The sequence below is a fragment of the Pelobates fuscus genome, chromosome 13 (genome assembly GCF_036172605.1).
Source record: "Pelobates fuscus isolate aPelFus1 chromosome 13, aPelFus1.pri, whole genome shotgun sequence".
Taxonomy (NCBI): domain Eukaryota; kingdom Metazoa; phylum Chordata; class Amphibia; order Anura; family Pelobatidae; genus Pelobates; species Pelobates fuscus.
Genome location: NC_086329.1, coordinates 94,109,326 through 94,127,416, shown reverse-complemented (window position 1 = coordinate 94,127,416; position 18,091 = coordinate 94,109,326). Strand labels below are relative to the sequence as shown.

At 45.0% G+C, this 18,091-nt stretch overlaps 1 protein-coding gene across 1 annotated transcript in view; it reads right to left on the bottom strand.

Annotated features, from left to right (window-relative positions):
- TOMM40L (translocase of outer mitochondrial membrane 40 like) overlaps window positions 1-17,805 on the bottom strand; it is a 19,493-nt gene extending 1,688 nt beyond the window's left edge. The window contains exons 1-8 of the mRNA XM_063440168.1: window positions 17,719-17,805; window positions 16,851-17,139; window positions 13,364-13,431; window positions 6,520-6,612; window positions 6,051-6,152; window positions 4,504-4,609; window positions 2,531-2,653; window positions 1,018-1,094 (exon numbers count right to left, since the gene is read on the bottom strand). Coding sequence (XP_063296238.1) covers window positions 1,018-1,094; window positions 2,531-2,653; window positions 4,504-4,609; window positions 6,051-6,152; window positions 6,520-6,612; window positions 13,364-13,431; window positions 16,851-16,962 — 681 coding nt within the window. The 5' untranslated portion in view covers window positions 16,963-17,139; window positions 17,719-17,805. The remainder of the gene's footprint in view (window positions 1-1,017; window positions 1,095-2,530; window positions 2,654-4,503; window positions 4,610-6,050; window positions 6,153-6,519; window positions 6,613-13,363; window positions 13,432-16,850; window positions 17,140-17,718) is intronic.
- Window positions 17,806-18,091: the final 286 nt, after the last annotated feature.

Here is an 18,091-nt window from a genome sequence, read left to right as displayed (position 1 = left end):
AGTGAGTGAGCAAAAACATTTTTGAGACCTAAGCAGGGACTAAGTGAAGGGCACGCAATATATAGGTTTCTCTGAACTTTTTTCCCTTTCTCAGAGTTTTTACATTTTCTGTTTTAGATTGCCAGTGTGACCTTAAAGGGAATGTTTAATATTACATTTAACTATATTTATCAAACGTGCGTCAGGTCTGAAAAATACACTTAAATGTAGTAATCCACACCTTGTGATTACCATCTGTCCTGGAACTGTGCAATTCCATGTGGACTCTATGTTAATCCCTGCTATAAGTTCGGCCCTTTACACCTGGCAGACAGCATGATTTATACTGCTACTAGAATTACCGCAGTTGGTGCACTAACCTCACAGCTATTTAACAATACAGACGGGATAAGCATTTAACCCCTTAAGGACACATGACATGTGTGACATGTCATGATTCCCTTTTATTCCAGAAGTTTGGTCCTTAAGGGGTTAAAGGCTTTCTACAAGCAGTGTTTTGTAGTGGTCATAGTAACTGGAGTCTATTTGTAGCGTTTCAGTGTGAGGAGTTTAGTTTTGTTGCCGGATGTGTAACTCCATTTCTGGCAGCATTATTAGCTAGCCCGGAACAAGAGTTCTAAGCTGGCCATTACCAACTTTAGGCAAATGGTCATGTACAGTGAGCCATTCATTGGCTGAGAATGTTGTATCTGTTTCTGAACAGCCTGAAGGACATAGGATAGGATAGGATGCTGGACAGAAGCTTTAGAACCCAGTGGGGTTAAGAGAGCAAATTGCTGATAAACTGTTTGCCCCATTAACAGAGAATTGGGCCAAGGAATCCCAGCCATCAGAACCACTACAGCGGGCTAGAGTTATGATGTTTAGCGTAACACTAACACATTCAGTTGAAATTGTCCTATGATATCATCACACATGATCCTGGCTTGCCATCTGTTAACAAGGAGATTAATATTTAATGTTAATACCAAAAGGCATGAAAGACGAGAGAGTGTATGACTGCAAGAACAGACTCACCTGTTCATTTGCTTTGTGATAGTAACTGGCGTGAGCTCCACCATATCCAATATTTAATGTTGCCTCCCAGTTTGGTGCTGCGGGGATTAAACAAGAGATCTGAATGAATAGAGGAGTTGACCGTTGAATAAAGACTGCAGCATACATATTAAAGGGTTGCTCCAAGCACCATGATCACTTCACTGGTTTCAAGTGGTGATGGTGTTTCAGTTTGAAACACGGCACATACCAAGTTTAATCGTAAGAGTACAAATAAAGAGAGAATCAATCAAACTGCTGAAGGATTCAAAGAGAGGGGGGAATGGTATAGTAAAAACATATTTCTTTAATATGGTTTATTCATTAAAATACACTACAGCACTGGTTACAGCACCCTTTGATTAATACACAAACACCCAACACAAATAAAGTGAAGATACAAATATTAAATAGTTTGACTGATTCTCTCTTCTGTTTGTTCTCTTAAGATTGAATGTGGAGGGTCACCCCTTGGTTCGTCAGGGAGAATCTGGTTATGCATCACTATTTCTAGGTCCCAACTGGGGGGCAGATCAGACTCTTTTTGTCTCCTAATCCCACTTCCAAACATGGAACATTATGCACATATAGATTTCAAGCCCTTTGCTGGCAGAGGTGTTACTCCATCCCTGGAAGCATCAGTAGGGCATCATTAACCAACTAATGTCAGACTCTGCACCAACCAGGTCGCGGGCTGTAGTTGTTATGACGTTTGGCGTGACTTTTTAAAGGAACACTACAGGGTCAGGAACACATGCTACCCCCTTACGCCCTAAATATAGTAAAATCTTACTTTTATCACTTGTCTGCTGCTGCTGGCTCTGCCCCTGATCTGCCTGCTTGGCATCATCAGAAGTGTTGATCAGGGCCAATCACAATTTCTCCTTGAGACTGTCAAGGAGGCAGATCAGGGGCAGAGCCAGCACGAGCCAAAAACAGCCCTGGCCAATCAGCATCTCCTCATAGATGAAAGGTCAGCGTCTCCATGCAGAGGGTGGAGACACTGAATGTCAGTCACACTGTACAGCACTTACCCAGGAAGCACCTCAAGTAGCCATCTGAGGAGTGGCGAGTGGAGGTATCCCTAAGCTGTAATGTAAACACTGCCTTTTCTCTGAAATAAACAGTGCTTACTGCAAAAAGCCCAAAGAGAATGATTATGCTCACCAGAACAAATACAATAAGCTTTAGTTGTTCTGGTGACTATAGTGTCCCTTTAACCCCTTAATGACCAAACTTCTGGAATAAAAGGGAAGCATGACGTGTCACACACGTCATGTGTCCTTAAGGGGTTAAAGACATACAGGGTTATCCACTGCACTCTGAATTGAAGTCAATTGAAATCTGAAAGGCAAAAATTAGGCTAAAATAGCCAACGTGTGATGAGTTGGAGAATTTTTCCAAATCAGCCACGTTAGTCTTAATTTTGTAATATGGCGTTTAGTGAAATCAAGTGATCTATCAGCCTTGAGTTATGTGATGAAGGAACTCATACCGGAATACTTCCCAGCTAGAGTAACAATGGCTCCCTCCTCTCCTAGTCTCTTATGATATACCAGCTCTCCCCCGAGGACTAGCCGGGGTGTGATGCTTTGCAGGAAGTGTGAGACCAGAATCACTGAAAGAAACAAAGAGAGACAAAAATGAAGATTTCACATATAGCCTAATACTCACATTTTTAAAAATTTTAAACAAAATTATGCATTAGCTATTGTGTTGCAAAAGCAATGTTCGGGAAAGCAATGAAAGGATTACCATTTATATTTTTTTTTTTTTTTTTTTTTTTTTTTTTTTAAATTCTTTATTTTTGCAGTGCTTAGATTTAACACACACGCTTGTATCGCCACAATAGCGGGTACAAGCCGATGAAATTAATACATATTTTACAGTATCATGGCATCATTAACAGCACTTATTTTTTTTTTTATGTGAAAAAAACATGGTTACACAGAAGGTCTACATATAATGTTTAAGAAGACAGTAACTGGTTAATCCTAGAACCTTTGGAATTAACATGCTAGGTGAACGTATCTAGCTCTTGCTTATAGAGTAAAGTATCATTGCTGTTCTATCTAGACAGAGAAATGATTATGCTTAACAAGATATTAAGCTTGTCCAAGATTATTACAACAATTCACAGGTATGGCATTTAAATACTAGCACTTTTTTTTTTTTTTTTTTTTTTAAATGAGAGGTAAACAGGCAATACATAAACGTCGAATGTTTATACACAGAAGTTAAAGAAAAGCGTGTATACAAATCGTAATGGGTAAGAAAAATAGTAAAATAATAGCAAGGGCAGCTATCATAATGCTCAGGTACAGTGTAGGTGGATGATAGGAGTTATACCCTGTGGAACATCCGAATTCAGGTAGACAGACGTGCTGTCAATGCTAATGTTGCTGTATCCTGTCTGGGAGAGTGAGGAAGAGGGTAGATGACATGTCAAGCATGTTAGTAAAACAGGCGTATGTGTTACCGGATGGTCTTTGATAGTGGAACATCTGCATGAGAAGCTTTATGTGTTTATATGTCATGAGCAGGCTGACGTTTAACTGGGCTATGACGTCCGGGGATCGGTCAGCTAGGCCAGTAATGTAGTGAGAGATATTTACAGTATGCTTGTGAGAGGCGTTGGCCTAGGACGGGATAAGCCATAACCAGATTATAGCGTGTAGGGATTGGGCCTGCAGTGTTAGGTGCATGAGGAACATTTGGCCTCTCAAGCAAGGGGGTAATGTGAGATGTGTGATGGCAGGCTGTCCTACCGCTAGGACAATACCATTTATATTTTGGTCGATCTACGCAATTATAACTCATTGATGCAGCTAAAATCGCTAAGCCCTGTTCACGAGCAAGGAGAGAGCAGCCATATTTAAATGTAACTGCATTTTTTTCTGGTCCCAGAGGGAAGAGAGGAGAAACAGAATGTCAGGGGTTAGTCTGCATGGTTCTGGTGAACTCCCTAGGAATAATCTATGATTACTGCAGAATTCTGACAGGACTCATGCTATCAGCAGGATAAGAAAGATAATGTGTAGCTTAATTATATACACAGCTTCTTCAAAAAGCCAATAACGGCTCAGATGGCGAGATACAAAACTTATACTTTTCAAACTTTGAGCATTTCTGATGAAAACAAACAAATTAATAAAATTAAACCGCAAAGGGTTCTTAAGCCAAATCCCAGGTTTTTAAGCACCTGTTAGTGAATCATGAAAGTTTGTATAAAACAACAAAGTGTTCTTAACAATTCATTTCTAAAGTTCTAAGATTTGCTGATGGCAGACACAGTATAGACTGTAGGCTTCATACCAAATACTCAATGCTGGTCTGAGGAATCATATTGGGGGAAGAGCGGCTGTTCAGTATCAGCTCCACACATTTAATGACGTGTGTATTTGGGGTACAGAGTTGGAGAGGTCATGCTATGTATTTGAAGAGCTGTGAATCAATGTGAACGTTTACCGGATTCATTGAGGATGTCTGGATTTCCCAAAGTCATAGACACTGTGCAATCATCCCCTCTGTATTCACCATCGAACTGCCAGGTGAGGAATTTAGAGTGATAGGTCTACAGAGAAAAAAAACAAAACATATATATATATATATAAATAATTATATCTGAACTCACAAACCACCAGTCTAAATTCACATGAAGATACCTGGTCTTAAAATAAGAGAATAAATGGGGCAGACTGTAGCAACTACGACTACTGTCGAAGTGTATGCAGAAGTGGTTAGGAACTGCATGTGCAGTGGCCAGAAAACTGGGGGGAAACAATTTCATGTGGAACCTGCACTTCTCGTTTTATCTTAAACCAGCTTTATTGTCAGTGCTGGAACTGCTCCCCAGAGCAGTGTAACAACATTTATACTTGGCTTCTGAGGACGGTTTGTAATATCACATAGCAGACATTCATTGTCCCAATCGTACTCATCTTGACTCAGATTTTGAAGAGATACTGAACTCTAGAGGTGGCAAGGTCATCCACTCAAATACTCCCAAAACTTGACAGACCATTTCTTGGTCATGTAAGTGATGCGGAGATATATAGATATATATATTTTATAATATTATATTTTTCAGTAAAGGATTTCAGATGTTTATTAAAGGATCACTATAGTGTCAGGAAAACAAAGCAGTTTTCCTGACACTATAGTGCCCTGAGGGTGCCCTCACCCTCAGGGTCCCCCTTCCGTGGCGCTGAAGGGGTGTAAACCCCTTCAGCAGCTTACCTTATTCCAGTGCCGGGCTCCCCCGCCGACGTCAGCTCCCTCTGCCAACGTCAGCGGAGCCGAATGCTCATGCGCAGCAAGTGCCACGCACACATTCGAGCTGTCAATAAGAAAGCATTTCTCAATGCATTCCTATGGACGCTCTGCATGATGGAGGCATAATATGCCTCCAGCGTCGCAGATGCGCCTCTAGTGGCTGTCCGGAATACAGCCACTAGAGGCTGGCTTAACCCCAAATGTAAACTGCTATGTTTGTATATGAAGGGTTAAAACCTGAGGGACATTGCACCCAGACCACTTCATTGAGCTGAAGTGGTCTGGGTGACTATAGTGTCCCTTTAATATATGTTTAAAAAAAAAAGTAAACACGAGAACGCACAAAAACGTAGCGGCCCAAAGAAGGCTGAAACAATCGTCCAGGGTTGCTGCTTCTCTCGTGTAGAGAGAAATTGCCAAGATTTCGGTTCTGGACTGTCTTTATGGGTCGGATTAGTCTGATGTGCCTTGGAATAGGTTCTCTCTGTAATGGCACAAGTGAGCAAAACAATTTTGAGACCTGAGCGGGGATTTACTGAAGGGCAAGCTACAGAGTACCTCTAAGCTTTTGTCCGTTCTCAAATTCTCTGTTTTTATTAATACGTTCGCACAAGCATTTCGTTCTGATTTTAGTTTGTTTGTTTGCTTTTTGGATTGTGGACTGGATGGCATTGCTACGATTAATATAAGGTTCTAACGGCATTGTACTTTCCAGCATGAGGTATGCTCTAGATGCTTACCTGGAATACTGCTTTGGATCGGATCCGTTCTGCCAGGAGACACAGGACCTGGGCATTCAGGCTCCCAGAACTGTCCAAATCGCCAATGATCGTTGGGAAGTTCTGAAAGGTAAGGTGCTCACATATTAAAGCAGGTTCGCAACCAGTCTCCGGGAGGTGACCATAGAAACAAGACAAATGTTTTTCAGGAAAAGCAAAGGTATTGAGGTACACCTGCGTGATAGTGATACCGATACCAACCCAGGTGGCATGAAAAGAACAGGTATGGCTTAAGCCACAACAAGCAAATTCCACCAACTTAAAATCTGTATATTTTTACTAACTCACTCTACATATCTTGCAGCAATTAACTAAAATAGTGAAATAGTATCAATTAGCTGCATTTGAGTATGGATTCAATATTAATGCAATGCATGCGTGTAACAGTTTGCACAAATACATAAAACAGTTACAAAAGAACAGTGACTACCTCCTTAGGACTCAATTGCTCGTCTCCAAGATACTTTGCGTTGAAATGGTAACAGGACTGGCTGGCTGTGCTCATGTGAACAGTATGGCTGACCTGGAAAGAGAAAGGACACAATATTCAACTCCCCAAAACACCAACTAACACCGGCTACCAGACATCTAACCATAGAGAGATAACTAAAACCTTGATCTCCATTACAGTTTACTAGAAACGCGGAGGACAAGGTTACCTGTTACAGTGAGCGGACTGCCCCCAAGTGACATGGCAGCAATAAAGGATTGGCAGAGGAATATTCACCACTGGGCCATAGCCTCAAAGCATCATTACTCTGCTGATTAAAACCAGGTGCGAGATGAGATGTCTGTTGTCAGAGTACTGTAGGAAAGAGGCAGCCGATAGGACCGGTGCTGGGTCTTTGCTAGCTCAGTACCGTATGTGTTTGTCCTTCAGCTGGTGACCTGAAGTCTCAGTGGTCTCCAGGTCTGGGCTGGCACACTGGGGAATTTCCCAGTGGATTGCAGTATCTAGAGCCCACCATGCTGTTATAGTTTGTAAGGTGTCTCTGCATATGTTTGCAAGTGGCCATGGGGTGAGATAAAACCACGACACACAATAGTTATTGCTGGGGAATTTGAGTTTGTTTTTTCGGCATGCACAGATCAGCTGAGAAATATGGCAGCACACTTTGCAAGCAGCCTCTACCTGTCAAACCTGTGTTGCATACACTGGGTCAGTAGGACCATCCACACAGAGGTGTGCGAGCTTCAGGTGGTAAAAAAAGTAATTTGTTTTTACTTTTTTAAGCTCTGTTTATGTTTACATTGCAGCACTAAGTCTGCCTCCAGTGGCGGTCTCCCAGACAGTCACTTGAGGCGCTTCCTGGATCTAAACAGACTTTTGGTCTCATAGCCGACGCTGGACATTCTCACGCTCTGTATGAGGAGATCCTGCGTCAGATATTTCCATAGGAAAGCATTGATTCAATACTTTCCCATGGGGAGGTCTAATTTTAGTACAGCATTTACCGCGCATGCACACCAGCGCCTGCTTGTCGTGGAACTTTGGGAGTAGGTGGAGCCGCGACTTGGCGCTGGGATAAGGTATGTAAATAAAGGGTTTTTAACCCTTTAACCCCTTAAGGACCAAACTTCTGGAATAAAAGGGAATTATGACATGTCACACATGTCATGTGTCCTTAAGGGGTTAATCACGTTGGTGGGGGGGGGGGGGCGGGGGGCGGGCAAAGGGAGCTATAGTGTCAAGAAAACAGCTTTGTATTCCTGGCACTTATCGTATCCCTTTAGGCCTACTATCTTTTTTAACTTGTTTTTTGGTAGGTTTTTCCATCTTTGCAAAGTTGCAAGACTTCCCTTAAATGACAGCATCCAATATCTCCCAGGATTCATACCATCTTGTAGATACATAAAAAGTGATCTCAGGTAAACATACTAATTTATTAGTCTGGCTTGTGGTTTCAACAGCACAATCAATAGACTTAATGAAGTAAAGGTTTGTCTACATGAAGATGAACTTGGCATTCACACAACTTGTGTATAATAAATTTACTGTAATACAATTTAGTGGGCAACGTTGTATGATTAAAAAACTTTTCGGGGAAAAAGTGTGAATCCCATAGTAAAATTACGTAGATTACAATTATATTAAAAAAATAACGCCTGGCTTTTTATCAAAGTGTAGCACATATTTGATAATAAAGGAAAAAGTGGGAGAATGCTATGTATGTAAAGTAGGGCATGAACCCAACTGTTTAAGTAATAAGTGACAAGAGGAGCTAGCTCTTAGCCCAAGGGTATTGAGGATGAATAATTCAAACTTAACTTTTAATATGAACACAAAAAGGAGAAAAAAGGAGAGATACAAGTGGAAACAATTACGAATGTTGCCACTAGGTGGAGACAACACCAGACTGTGCTAGATATTAGCAATATTAGAAAAATATATACAGTGTGGGATATAGGGAAAAGATATTAACCCAAAACAATCATAATATATATATATATATATATATATATATATACAAATAAAAGTTTACTCTGTAATGTCAGTGTGTAAATAGATCAGTGGCAGTACGCTGTGTCTGCTGTAATATTCTATGATATTAGGGATGCACCGAAATTTCGGCTGTCTAAATTTTCGGCCGAATAGAACACTATGGGACGGGGGGGGGGGGGGGGAGAGAACACTATGGGACGGGGGGGGGAGAACACTATGGGACGGGGGGGGGGGGGGGGAGAACACTATGGGACGGGGGGGGGGAGAACACTATGGGACGGGGGGGGAGAACACTATGGGACGGGGGGGGAGAACACTATGGGACGGGGGGGAGAACACTATGGGACGGGGGGGAGAACACTATGGGACGGGGGGAGGGAGAACACTATGGGACGGGGGGGGAGAACACTATGGGACGGGGGGGGAGAACACTATGGGACGGGGGGGGGAGAACACTATGGGACGGGGGGGGGGAGAACACTATGGGACGGGGGGGAGAACACTATGGGACGGGGGGGAGAACACTATGGGACGGGGGGGAGAACACTATGGGACGGGGGGGAGAACACTATGGGACGGGGGGGAGAACACTATGGGACGGGGGGGAGAACACTATGGGGCGGGGGGCGGGAGAGAACACTATGGGATAGGGAGAGGGGGAGAACACTATGGGATAGGGAGAGGGGGGAGAACACTATGGGATAGGGAGAGGGGGGAGAACACTATGGGATAGGGAGAGGGGGGAGAACACTATGGGATAGGGAGAGGGGGGAGAACACTATGGGATAGGGAGAGGGGGGAGAACACTATGGGATAGGGAGAGGGGGGAGAACACTATGGGATAGGGAGGGGGGAGAACACTATGGGATAGGGAGGGGGGAGAACACTATGGGATAGGGAGGGGGGAGAACACTATGGGATAGGGAGGGGGGAGAACACTATGGGATAGGGAGGGGGGAGAACACTATGGGATAGGGAGGGGGGAGAACACTATGGGATAGGGAGGGGGGAGAACACTATGGGATAGGGAGGGGGGAGAACACTATGGGATAGGGAGGGGGGAGAACACTATGGGATAGGGAGGGGGGAGAACACTATGGGATAGGGAGGGGGGAGAACACTATGGGATAGGGAGGGGGGAGAACACTATGGGATAGGGAGGGGGGAGAACACTATGGGATAGGGAGGGGGGAGAACACTATGGGATAGGGAGGGGGGAGAACACTATGGGATAGGGAGGGGGGAGAACACTATGGGATAGGGAGGGGGGAGAACACTATGGGATAGGGAGGGGGGAGAACACTATGGGATAGGGAGGGGGGAGAACACTATGGGATAGGGAGGGGGGAGAACACTATGGGATAGGGAGGGGGGAGAACACTATGGGATAGGGAGGGGGAGAACACTATGGGATAGGGAGGGGGGAGAACACTATGGGATAGGGAGGGGGGAGAACACTATGGGATAGGGAGGGGGGAGAACACTATGGGATAGGGAGGGGGGAGAACACTATGGGATAGGGAGGGGGGAGAACACTATGGGATAGGGAGGGGGGAGAACACTATGGGATAGGGAGGGGGGAGAACACTATGGGATAGGGAGGGGGGAGAACACTATGGGATAGGGAGGGGGGAGAACACTATGGGATAGGGAGGGGGGAGAACACTATGGGATAGGGAGGGGGGAGAACACTATGGGATAGGGAGGGGGGAGAACACTATGGGATAGGGAGGGGGGAGAACACTATGGGATAGGGAGGGGGGAGAACACTATGGGATAGGGAGGGGGGAGAACACTATGGGATAGGGAGGGGGGAGAACACTATGGGATAGGGAGGGGGGAGAACACTATGGGATAGGGAGGGGGGAGAACACTATGGGATAGGGAGGGGGGAGAACACTATGGGATAGGGAGGGGGGAGAACACTATGGGATAGGGAGGGGGGAGAACACTATGGGATAGGGAGGGGGGAGAACACTATGGGATAGGGAGGGGGGAGAACACTATGGGATAGGGAGGGGGAGAACACTATGGGATAGGGAGGGGGGAGAACACTGGGATAGGGAGGGGGGAGAACACTATGGGATAGGGAGGGGGGAGAACACTATGGGATAGGGAGGGGGGAGAACACTATGGGATAGGGAGGGGGGAGAACACTATGGGATAGGGAGGGGGGAGAACACTATGGGATAGGGAGGGGGGAGAACACTATGGGATAGGGAGGGGGGAGAACACTATGGGATAGGGAGGGGGGAGAACACTATGGGATAGGGAGGGGGGAGAACACTATGGGATAGGGAGAGGGGAGAACACTATGGGATAGGGAGGGGGGAGAACACTATGGGATAGGGAGGGGGGAGAACACTATGGGATAGGGAGGGGGGAGAACACTATGGGATAGGGAGGGGGGAGAACACTATGGGATAGGGAGGGGGGAGAACACTATGGGATAGGGAGGGGGGAGAACACTATGGGATAGGGAGGGGGGAGAACACTATGGGATAGGGAGGGGGGAGAACACTATGGGATAGGGAGGGGGGAGAACACTATGGGATAGGGAGGGGGGAGAACACTATGGGATAGGGAGGGGGGAGAACACTATGGGATAGGGAGGGGGGAGAACACTATGGGATAGGGAGGGGGGGAGAACACTATGGGATAGGGAGGGGGGGGAGAACATTATGGGATAGGGAGGGGGGGAGAACACTATGGGATAGGGAGGGGGGAGAACACTATGGGATAGGGAGGGGGGAGAACACTATGGGATAGGGAGGGGGGGAGAGAACACTATGGGATAGGGAGGGGGGGAGAGAACACTATGGGATAGGGAGGGGGGAAAACACTATGGGATAGGGAAGGGGGGAGAACACTATGGGACGGGGGAAGGGGGGAGAACACTATGGGACGGGGGAAGGGGGGAGAACACTATGGGACAGGGGAGGAGGGAGGAAAGAACACTAAAAAAGAGGGAGGGGAGAGGAACATTAAGCAGGGGGGACCACTAAAAGAGAAGGGAAGTTTTTCATATTAGATTAAATTCATTAAAAAGTCTAATATTAATAAAATTTTAGGGAAAAAAACTTTTTTAAAATCATTTGAGGAAAAAAGTCATTTTCGGTTTTCGGCCAAGGGCATCCTGAATTTTCGGTTTTGGCCCAGAATTTTCATTTCGGTGCATCCCTATATGATATGTATGTACTTTGTTGCAGTTTATCTTTGAAGTGTAACCTGAGACTGTAACATAAGGTGTGAAATGTCATGCCAGGGGTGGTCCTCGGCAATATAGAAATACAGGCAGAGCACAGCGGCTGCTGAGTAGAGTGAGAGGTGAAGTTCTGGCAAGGACTGTTGGGACAGAGTAAGTAAAGTTAATAGAGTGGTTTAAAACTGGAGTGCTGGTGAATGCAGAGAATCACCCTATAGCACAGCCGGTAGAAATCACTGTTAGTAAATACTATGTACCATCATAAAAATGGCGGGAAAATAATTATGCTAGAAATATACAGAAAAACAATGGTGCCTGAAGATAGTAGTGCACTTCAGGAGGATAAATAGATAATATTAGGCAAGGGTTCGTTAATCTGTGCCTTCAAGGGCACCTGTAAAAGAAGAAAATTCTGCTAACTCTATCTTTAGCTGAAGAAATATATTGTAAATAGTCGGCAGATTAACACCCTGCGATAACTAAGCATTCTGTGCCTTCAAGGGCACCTGTCAGAGCAGGAATCTAGCTATCACTGTCTGTCAATATATAGCAGAACGCCAAAAGGTCTAAGGTCTAAACACACAGGTATTACCGCTGCCGGTAGATATCGCTCGTGGAGGTCTGTGAGCATCAGTATGTATATAACACGCTGGTCATCCGAGATGCATCAGCAAGTGGTCTGCAGTCTAGCCTGGGTGTAAGATGGAGCCCCCCGACGTACGTTTCGCCGGTCACGCGGCTCTTCAGGGGACCAGGTAGCACATATTTGTTTATTGCCTTTTCATTACAGACTTTATGGTAGGCCTGCGAGGCCTCCAAAAAATAATAAAAAATCCAGCACATGATATTAGGATAATTGCCACCCTCAATGTTACTCAACGTAAAGGCATACTATATGCACAAAAACAACTTTAGTTTAATGAAGCCGTTTTGGTGTATAGATCATGCCCCTGCAGTCTCACTGTTCAATTCTTTATCATTTAGGAGTTAAATCACTTTTGTTTATGCAGCCCTAGTCACACATGCCTTGGCAGTCTCCCTAGACACTTCCTGTAGAGAGAGATCTAAATCGTTAAACTTCCTTTATTGCACATTAGGTTTAATTTAGAATTTCTTAGCTCCTGCTCTGTTAATTTGTGATTAAAGTTCAATTTACAAAGAGAGAGAAACAAGAAACATCTAAAGTAACAATACTGTACGGATTGAAAAGTAAACCACTTTTCATGCAGGCTGTGTCAGTCACAGCCAGGGGAGGTTTGGCTAGGTATGCATAAACAGAAACAAAAGTGATTGAACTCCTAAATGGCAGAGAATTGAGCTATGAAGCTGCAGGGGCATGATCTATACACCAAAACCACTTCATTAAGATAAAATTGTTTTAGTGCTGACAGTATCCCTTTAATGGTTTCCTCCAAGTGCAAATACAGGGCTGTGGCAGGTATCACGTTTTGCGGCAGTGAACCTTGTACTCAGTATCATATGCAATGTAACACCAGCATCCCTGTGCTTTCGTGTTGATTTACTAAATATAAAAGTTGATGCTTATTATAAAATGTCCAATTACTGTATAACCACATCATTGATGCAAGCGAAAATGGCTGAATGTTGTGAATAGCTATGGTTTACCTCTAAATGGCTGCTAAGGGGCCTGTTGATAATGATTTTCACTCCTTCCAACTGCTGTGGAAACACTTCTGAAATTAAAAAAAATTTAGAGAAGAAATTTAACTTTTTTATACTCAAAACACACTGCTATCTTTGTTTACACACTCTGATTTTTTTTTTTTAAATTCTTTATTTTTCTTGTGCATATTAAAGAACATACAGTTAGTCTTGCAGCGCCACAACAGCAACTGCAGGCTTATCATGAACATTGACTTGTTATGGCATGTGATTGGCTAGCACATTTTTATAGTATCTTATCATCATGAGAAACAAACTGTTCTATAACGTAAAGGGTTAAGCATTAGCAGATTTCGTATACGAACTGTAGGATCAGGACTGTTAGTTACATGCTTAATTTTTTTACATATCGGAGAGTGAAGTGTTAGTCAGTTGCTATTAGGGATTCAACTTATTATCCCAAAGTAGGCTGTCAGGGGGACCTGCTTAAATTTTATATGACCCAAACATATTAGCCCATCTCGCTGTGATAGCATTCCCTGGTACTAGCTGGTCATCCGAGTATGCCCTTTTCGCCTTGCTCTTAGGTTAACATAATGGAAGGCTCAGATCAAGCATAAGTAAGCAAGCTAGCTGGACCTCCCTCTGCTTTAAACAGTGTGTCGCTATTGACGTGCTTGGTGTCTAATTCCTGTGTGTGTGTTAGTGGCCGCGTGAAGTTTCCGTGGTTACATTCTAGGAATACGTGGGTTAAACATGCATGAGACACCAAGTATATACAGCAGACCGAGCAGAGAGAAGAAAAAAAAAAAAAAAGGATTAAATTAATGGCATAATAGAAAAACATAAAAATAGGTCATATAAAAGAGGGTCCGTTTCAATTAGGCTTGTTGGCGTTTGTCTAGAGTGTAAGAGGCCTAGAGAATATACAGCTGGCCTGACCCTGTCATATGTTGACATCGGTAGCCATGTCCCATGATTTGCCAGAAGCAGAGGCTAGAGTCCAGCATCATACGCTTGTAAAGCTTTCCCTTTCAGCCTATACCCGCCGGGTGTTCTGTTGCGTCCATCTTGGGGGTGGCTCCCTCTTTTGGTGGGGTGCCGGTGGTTGTGCTGTCGTGGTCAGTTAGTTGCGCCCTCGGTGCTCTCGTTCCGGTTGACCGTGGGTTATTCTCTTTTTTTTGCCGGTCAGACACCAACCCTGCTGCGGTGTGGCTTTTATTGCTGTCGGCTCTGCTAGTCCCCCTGTGCCGGGTTGCGCTGTGCGGGACGGCTGTTGCTGGGGACCCTTGTTGGTAGGCATGTCGGGTACTCCTGCAGGTTCCATGCTCGAGTTTGGGGTTGTGTGTGTTGTCCTGTCGGGAGGCTATGTTGGGGCCACGTGGGGGGTTCCACCGCAGGCCGCGGCGGGTCGCCGGGCGGATCCACGTCGCCACCGCTTTCGCTGCCCGTCTGAAGGGTTGTCTCCTTGCCTTAAGCTTCGTCCACAGGTAGGAACAGAGTCTGTAGAAAAACTGTTGTGTGCTGGGGCGGCGAGTGCTTCTTCCTGCGCTGTACCTGCTCCGCCATCTTGGTTAGGCCCTGATGCCCCCGTTTGGGCACGGGTTTAGTCGCTTGGGCTTAATGGGAAGCTGTAGCCGGTGCGCTGGTGCCGTGAAGACCCTCAACGGCAGGGGGGTGGGGGGGGGGGGAGAATCAAGAGCCCCTTCTGCCTCTCTGTGCTCCAGCAATGTTGGCAGCGGGGAGACCGGCCGTATCTCCCCCGCCGCTCCCGCAAGCAGGCCCCAAAGAAGCTTCAGGTTTCGACCGCCGGTCAGGTGAAGAGACGCCGTAGGAAATGTCTCCTGTGAGAGTATAGTTACTCCAGCCGGATAAGAGCTTGTTTTCTTAGGTAGAAAATCGTTATTTTCAGTCGTTTGGTTTCACTTGTCAGGAGCTCTCTTCATGTGCGTCTTGTCTGCATGGCGGTCGGGCCCCGCCCCCCAGAAAAATTTTTTTTAAAAAGGGTTTACTTACTTGAAATCCAGCGCCGGGCAAAGCTGCCATTAGTAAGAAAGTATTGAATAGTAAAGCTTATAAAAAAAAATAAATGGTGCTACAATCACCATGTGTATCAGAAACAGTGAAATATACAATAAATTATGGTGAGAGCACACTATAAATAAAATTACCACAAATGGCACATGAATCTAAAAACCAAAATGAACATATACATAGGTTAATAAAGTAAAAACTGAGTAACTAGTAAAATATTTATTGGATCCACTCACATGGTTCTGGGCCACTCCACAAGCTGGCTGAGACTAAAAGCTGAATAGCATAAGGAACAGTGGCCACTTAGTAAGGATCAAGATACTCGGGTTCACACCTCTGCATGTAGTATACCGGACGGAACCACTTTGAGAAAACGCGTTAAGTGGAGTTGGACTATCTTTTATTTATAGTGTGATCTCACCATAATTTATTGTATAAATCTGCCAATGCTGCTCTTCTGTGCCCCCTTCTGACATCACTGTGGCCACACATGGTCCAATCACAGGCTTCTCATACAGAAGGCTGTGTTTGGACCATTTTGCAGGCTCAGAGTGCATGTGCACACTCTAGGCCGGTGAGGGGAGGGAAGGAAATGGAGGGAGGGTTTTATTTTTAAACACCAATGTTGCATGGAGGGAGCGCCAACAGGGAGAGATGGTGGGAGAGCTAGCTTCCCATTGCAGGTGCTCCGCCTGCAAGGGGAAGATTTTCACACCTGTTGTCAGCGTGTGCTGACAACAGATGTATTTTATGGACAGAACTGACATTGGGCAGCCCATGTCACGTGTGCTAGGGGTGCTTCCTGGGTTTGCAATAAGTGAAGGTTCCCCATCCTCATCTATACGAAGAGATGTGGATTGCGACAGTGCTGTGATGTGCCGCGCTTGCAAACTAGCCTCCCAATACATATTTTGCAAAGACCATTGATACGGAGTGCTCTGCTGGGGGCCATGGGGTGCAGGGGAAGGGGAGTATGGGCCTCTTTAACTCCTGGTGCTTCTTTGTGGAACAGGGTTGACAGAACCACTTCCAGACCGTATTGTAAAAACCTGATCTTTCCAAAATGCAGACAGACAGACAGGTCTACAAACCAAGTAGCTTTACGACCAAAGAGCTAATCATAACTACTACTGCAGTGTTGCAATAGTCAGATGCCGATCATCCATTGGTTGAGAGAGACAGCTGAGCTCCCCCACTCAATGAATGTCCCTATACACAGAATTGAGGGTAGCCACTCAATAACACTTGTTCTAGGTTTAATAATGAAGCACCTATGACACTCAAAAAAGGTACACCTTCAGGCAGGTAGACCAAATGTTTAGCATGTGCAGTGCTTCATTCTAAAATGATACACATACAGACTTCAAGCACCATCACCACTTCAAAATACTGACGTCGACATTGTGCTTGGAGTAACCCTTTAACTACAATTGATTTTCCAAAGCAAATTACCCACCTTTGCAATTTTTATGGAGCTCATCAAAGCTTCCAGGGTTGGGGAGAGTAACTTCTTTTTTACGTGTACTCCATGCCCCCTTCGAAGAAGACAGCGCCAGTACATTGCCCATTCTACGCTTCCACTAATAATTCTTCTTTTTTTAGAACTATATAATTTGGGGTCTGTGGGGAGAAATGTTGTTTCTTTGTCTTTGCTACACCAAGACATTCTGAAAAGGCAGCATATCGGATCTCTCTAGGCTGCAGGCAAACCTCTTCAGGAACTTCATGTTTTCCAACTATGGGACCTTAAAGAAATCAGAAAAAATGGCTGGAATCACCTGTGAAAGATATAAAAAAATAAAATAAAATAAATAAAGGAACAAATAAATGGAAATAAACTTCTATGATTTTATTGTATAATTAGAGATTGGTACCATTTGTTTTTAATATGGCATCTCTTAACGAAGGCACGAATCTAATAAGGACACGCGGTTTGCTTTGTTAGTACCCGGTTTATATTTCCCTAATTAATGTTACATTTCTAAAGGTTTCTACATTTGTAAGGCGCTTTCACATAAAAAAAAAAAAAAACTCCCCCCAAAAAAACATTAAATTAGAAATAAATAATGTATAAAAATAAGATTTAAAAAAACATTATAAAGCAGTACTTAATGGAAATATCATGGCAGTTCCCAGGGTTATTCAGCACCGAGTGGGGACAGCAATCTCCTCCCCCCTGCACTCCCAGTCAGTGGCTGAGCATGATGTGAGTGGCAGTCCATGCACTGACATGGGGTCACAGCCCCCCACTTTATTCCAGTTCTGTGTTCCCACCTTTCCTGCCCGCTCTCCCACAGTCATTGCCCCCCTCTCTCCCCATTTACCCGGCTCTGCCCTCGGCTCCTGCCTCTGCTGTCTGCCCTGGGCTTCATGTCACCAGACTGAGGGCGGCCATTGCAGCTCCTGGCAGGCACCGCCTCGCGTGACGTCACGGTTGCTCGTGAAGCGCGGCGGGACGGGGCCGCCATCTTAACTGAGGGCAAAGCCAGGCTAAGGACATGGAGAGCTATCACCTTGGCAACGGCCTGGGCATTACTGGAGGGGCATACTGTAGTAATATCTCCATCAGAAGCTGCTGTCAGTGAGTGTGGGGCCACGCACCCTGCATATTATTATTATTATTATAGACACATAGTAAGGCATGCTTAGAGTCTGTGAATAAATGGTCATTTCAGAGAATGTACAAATAGCACATGT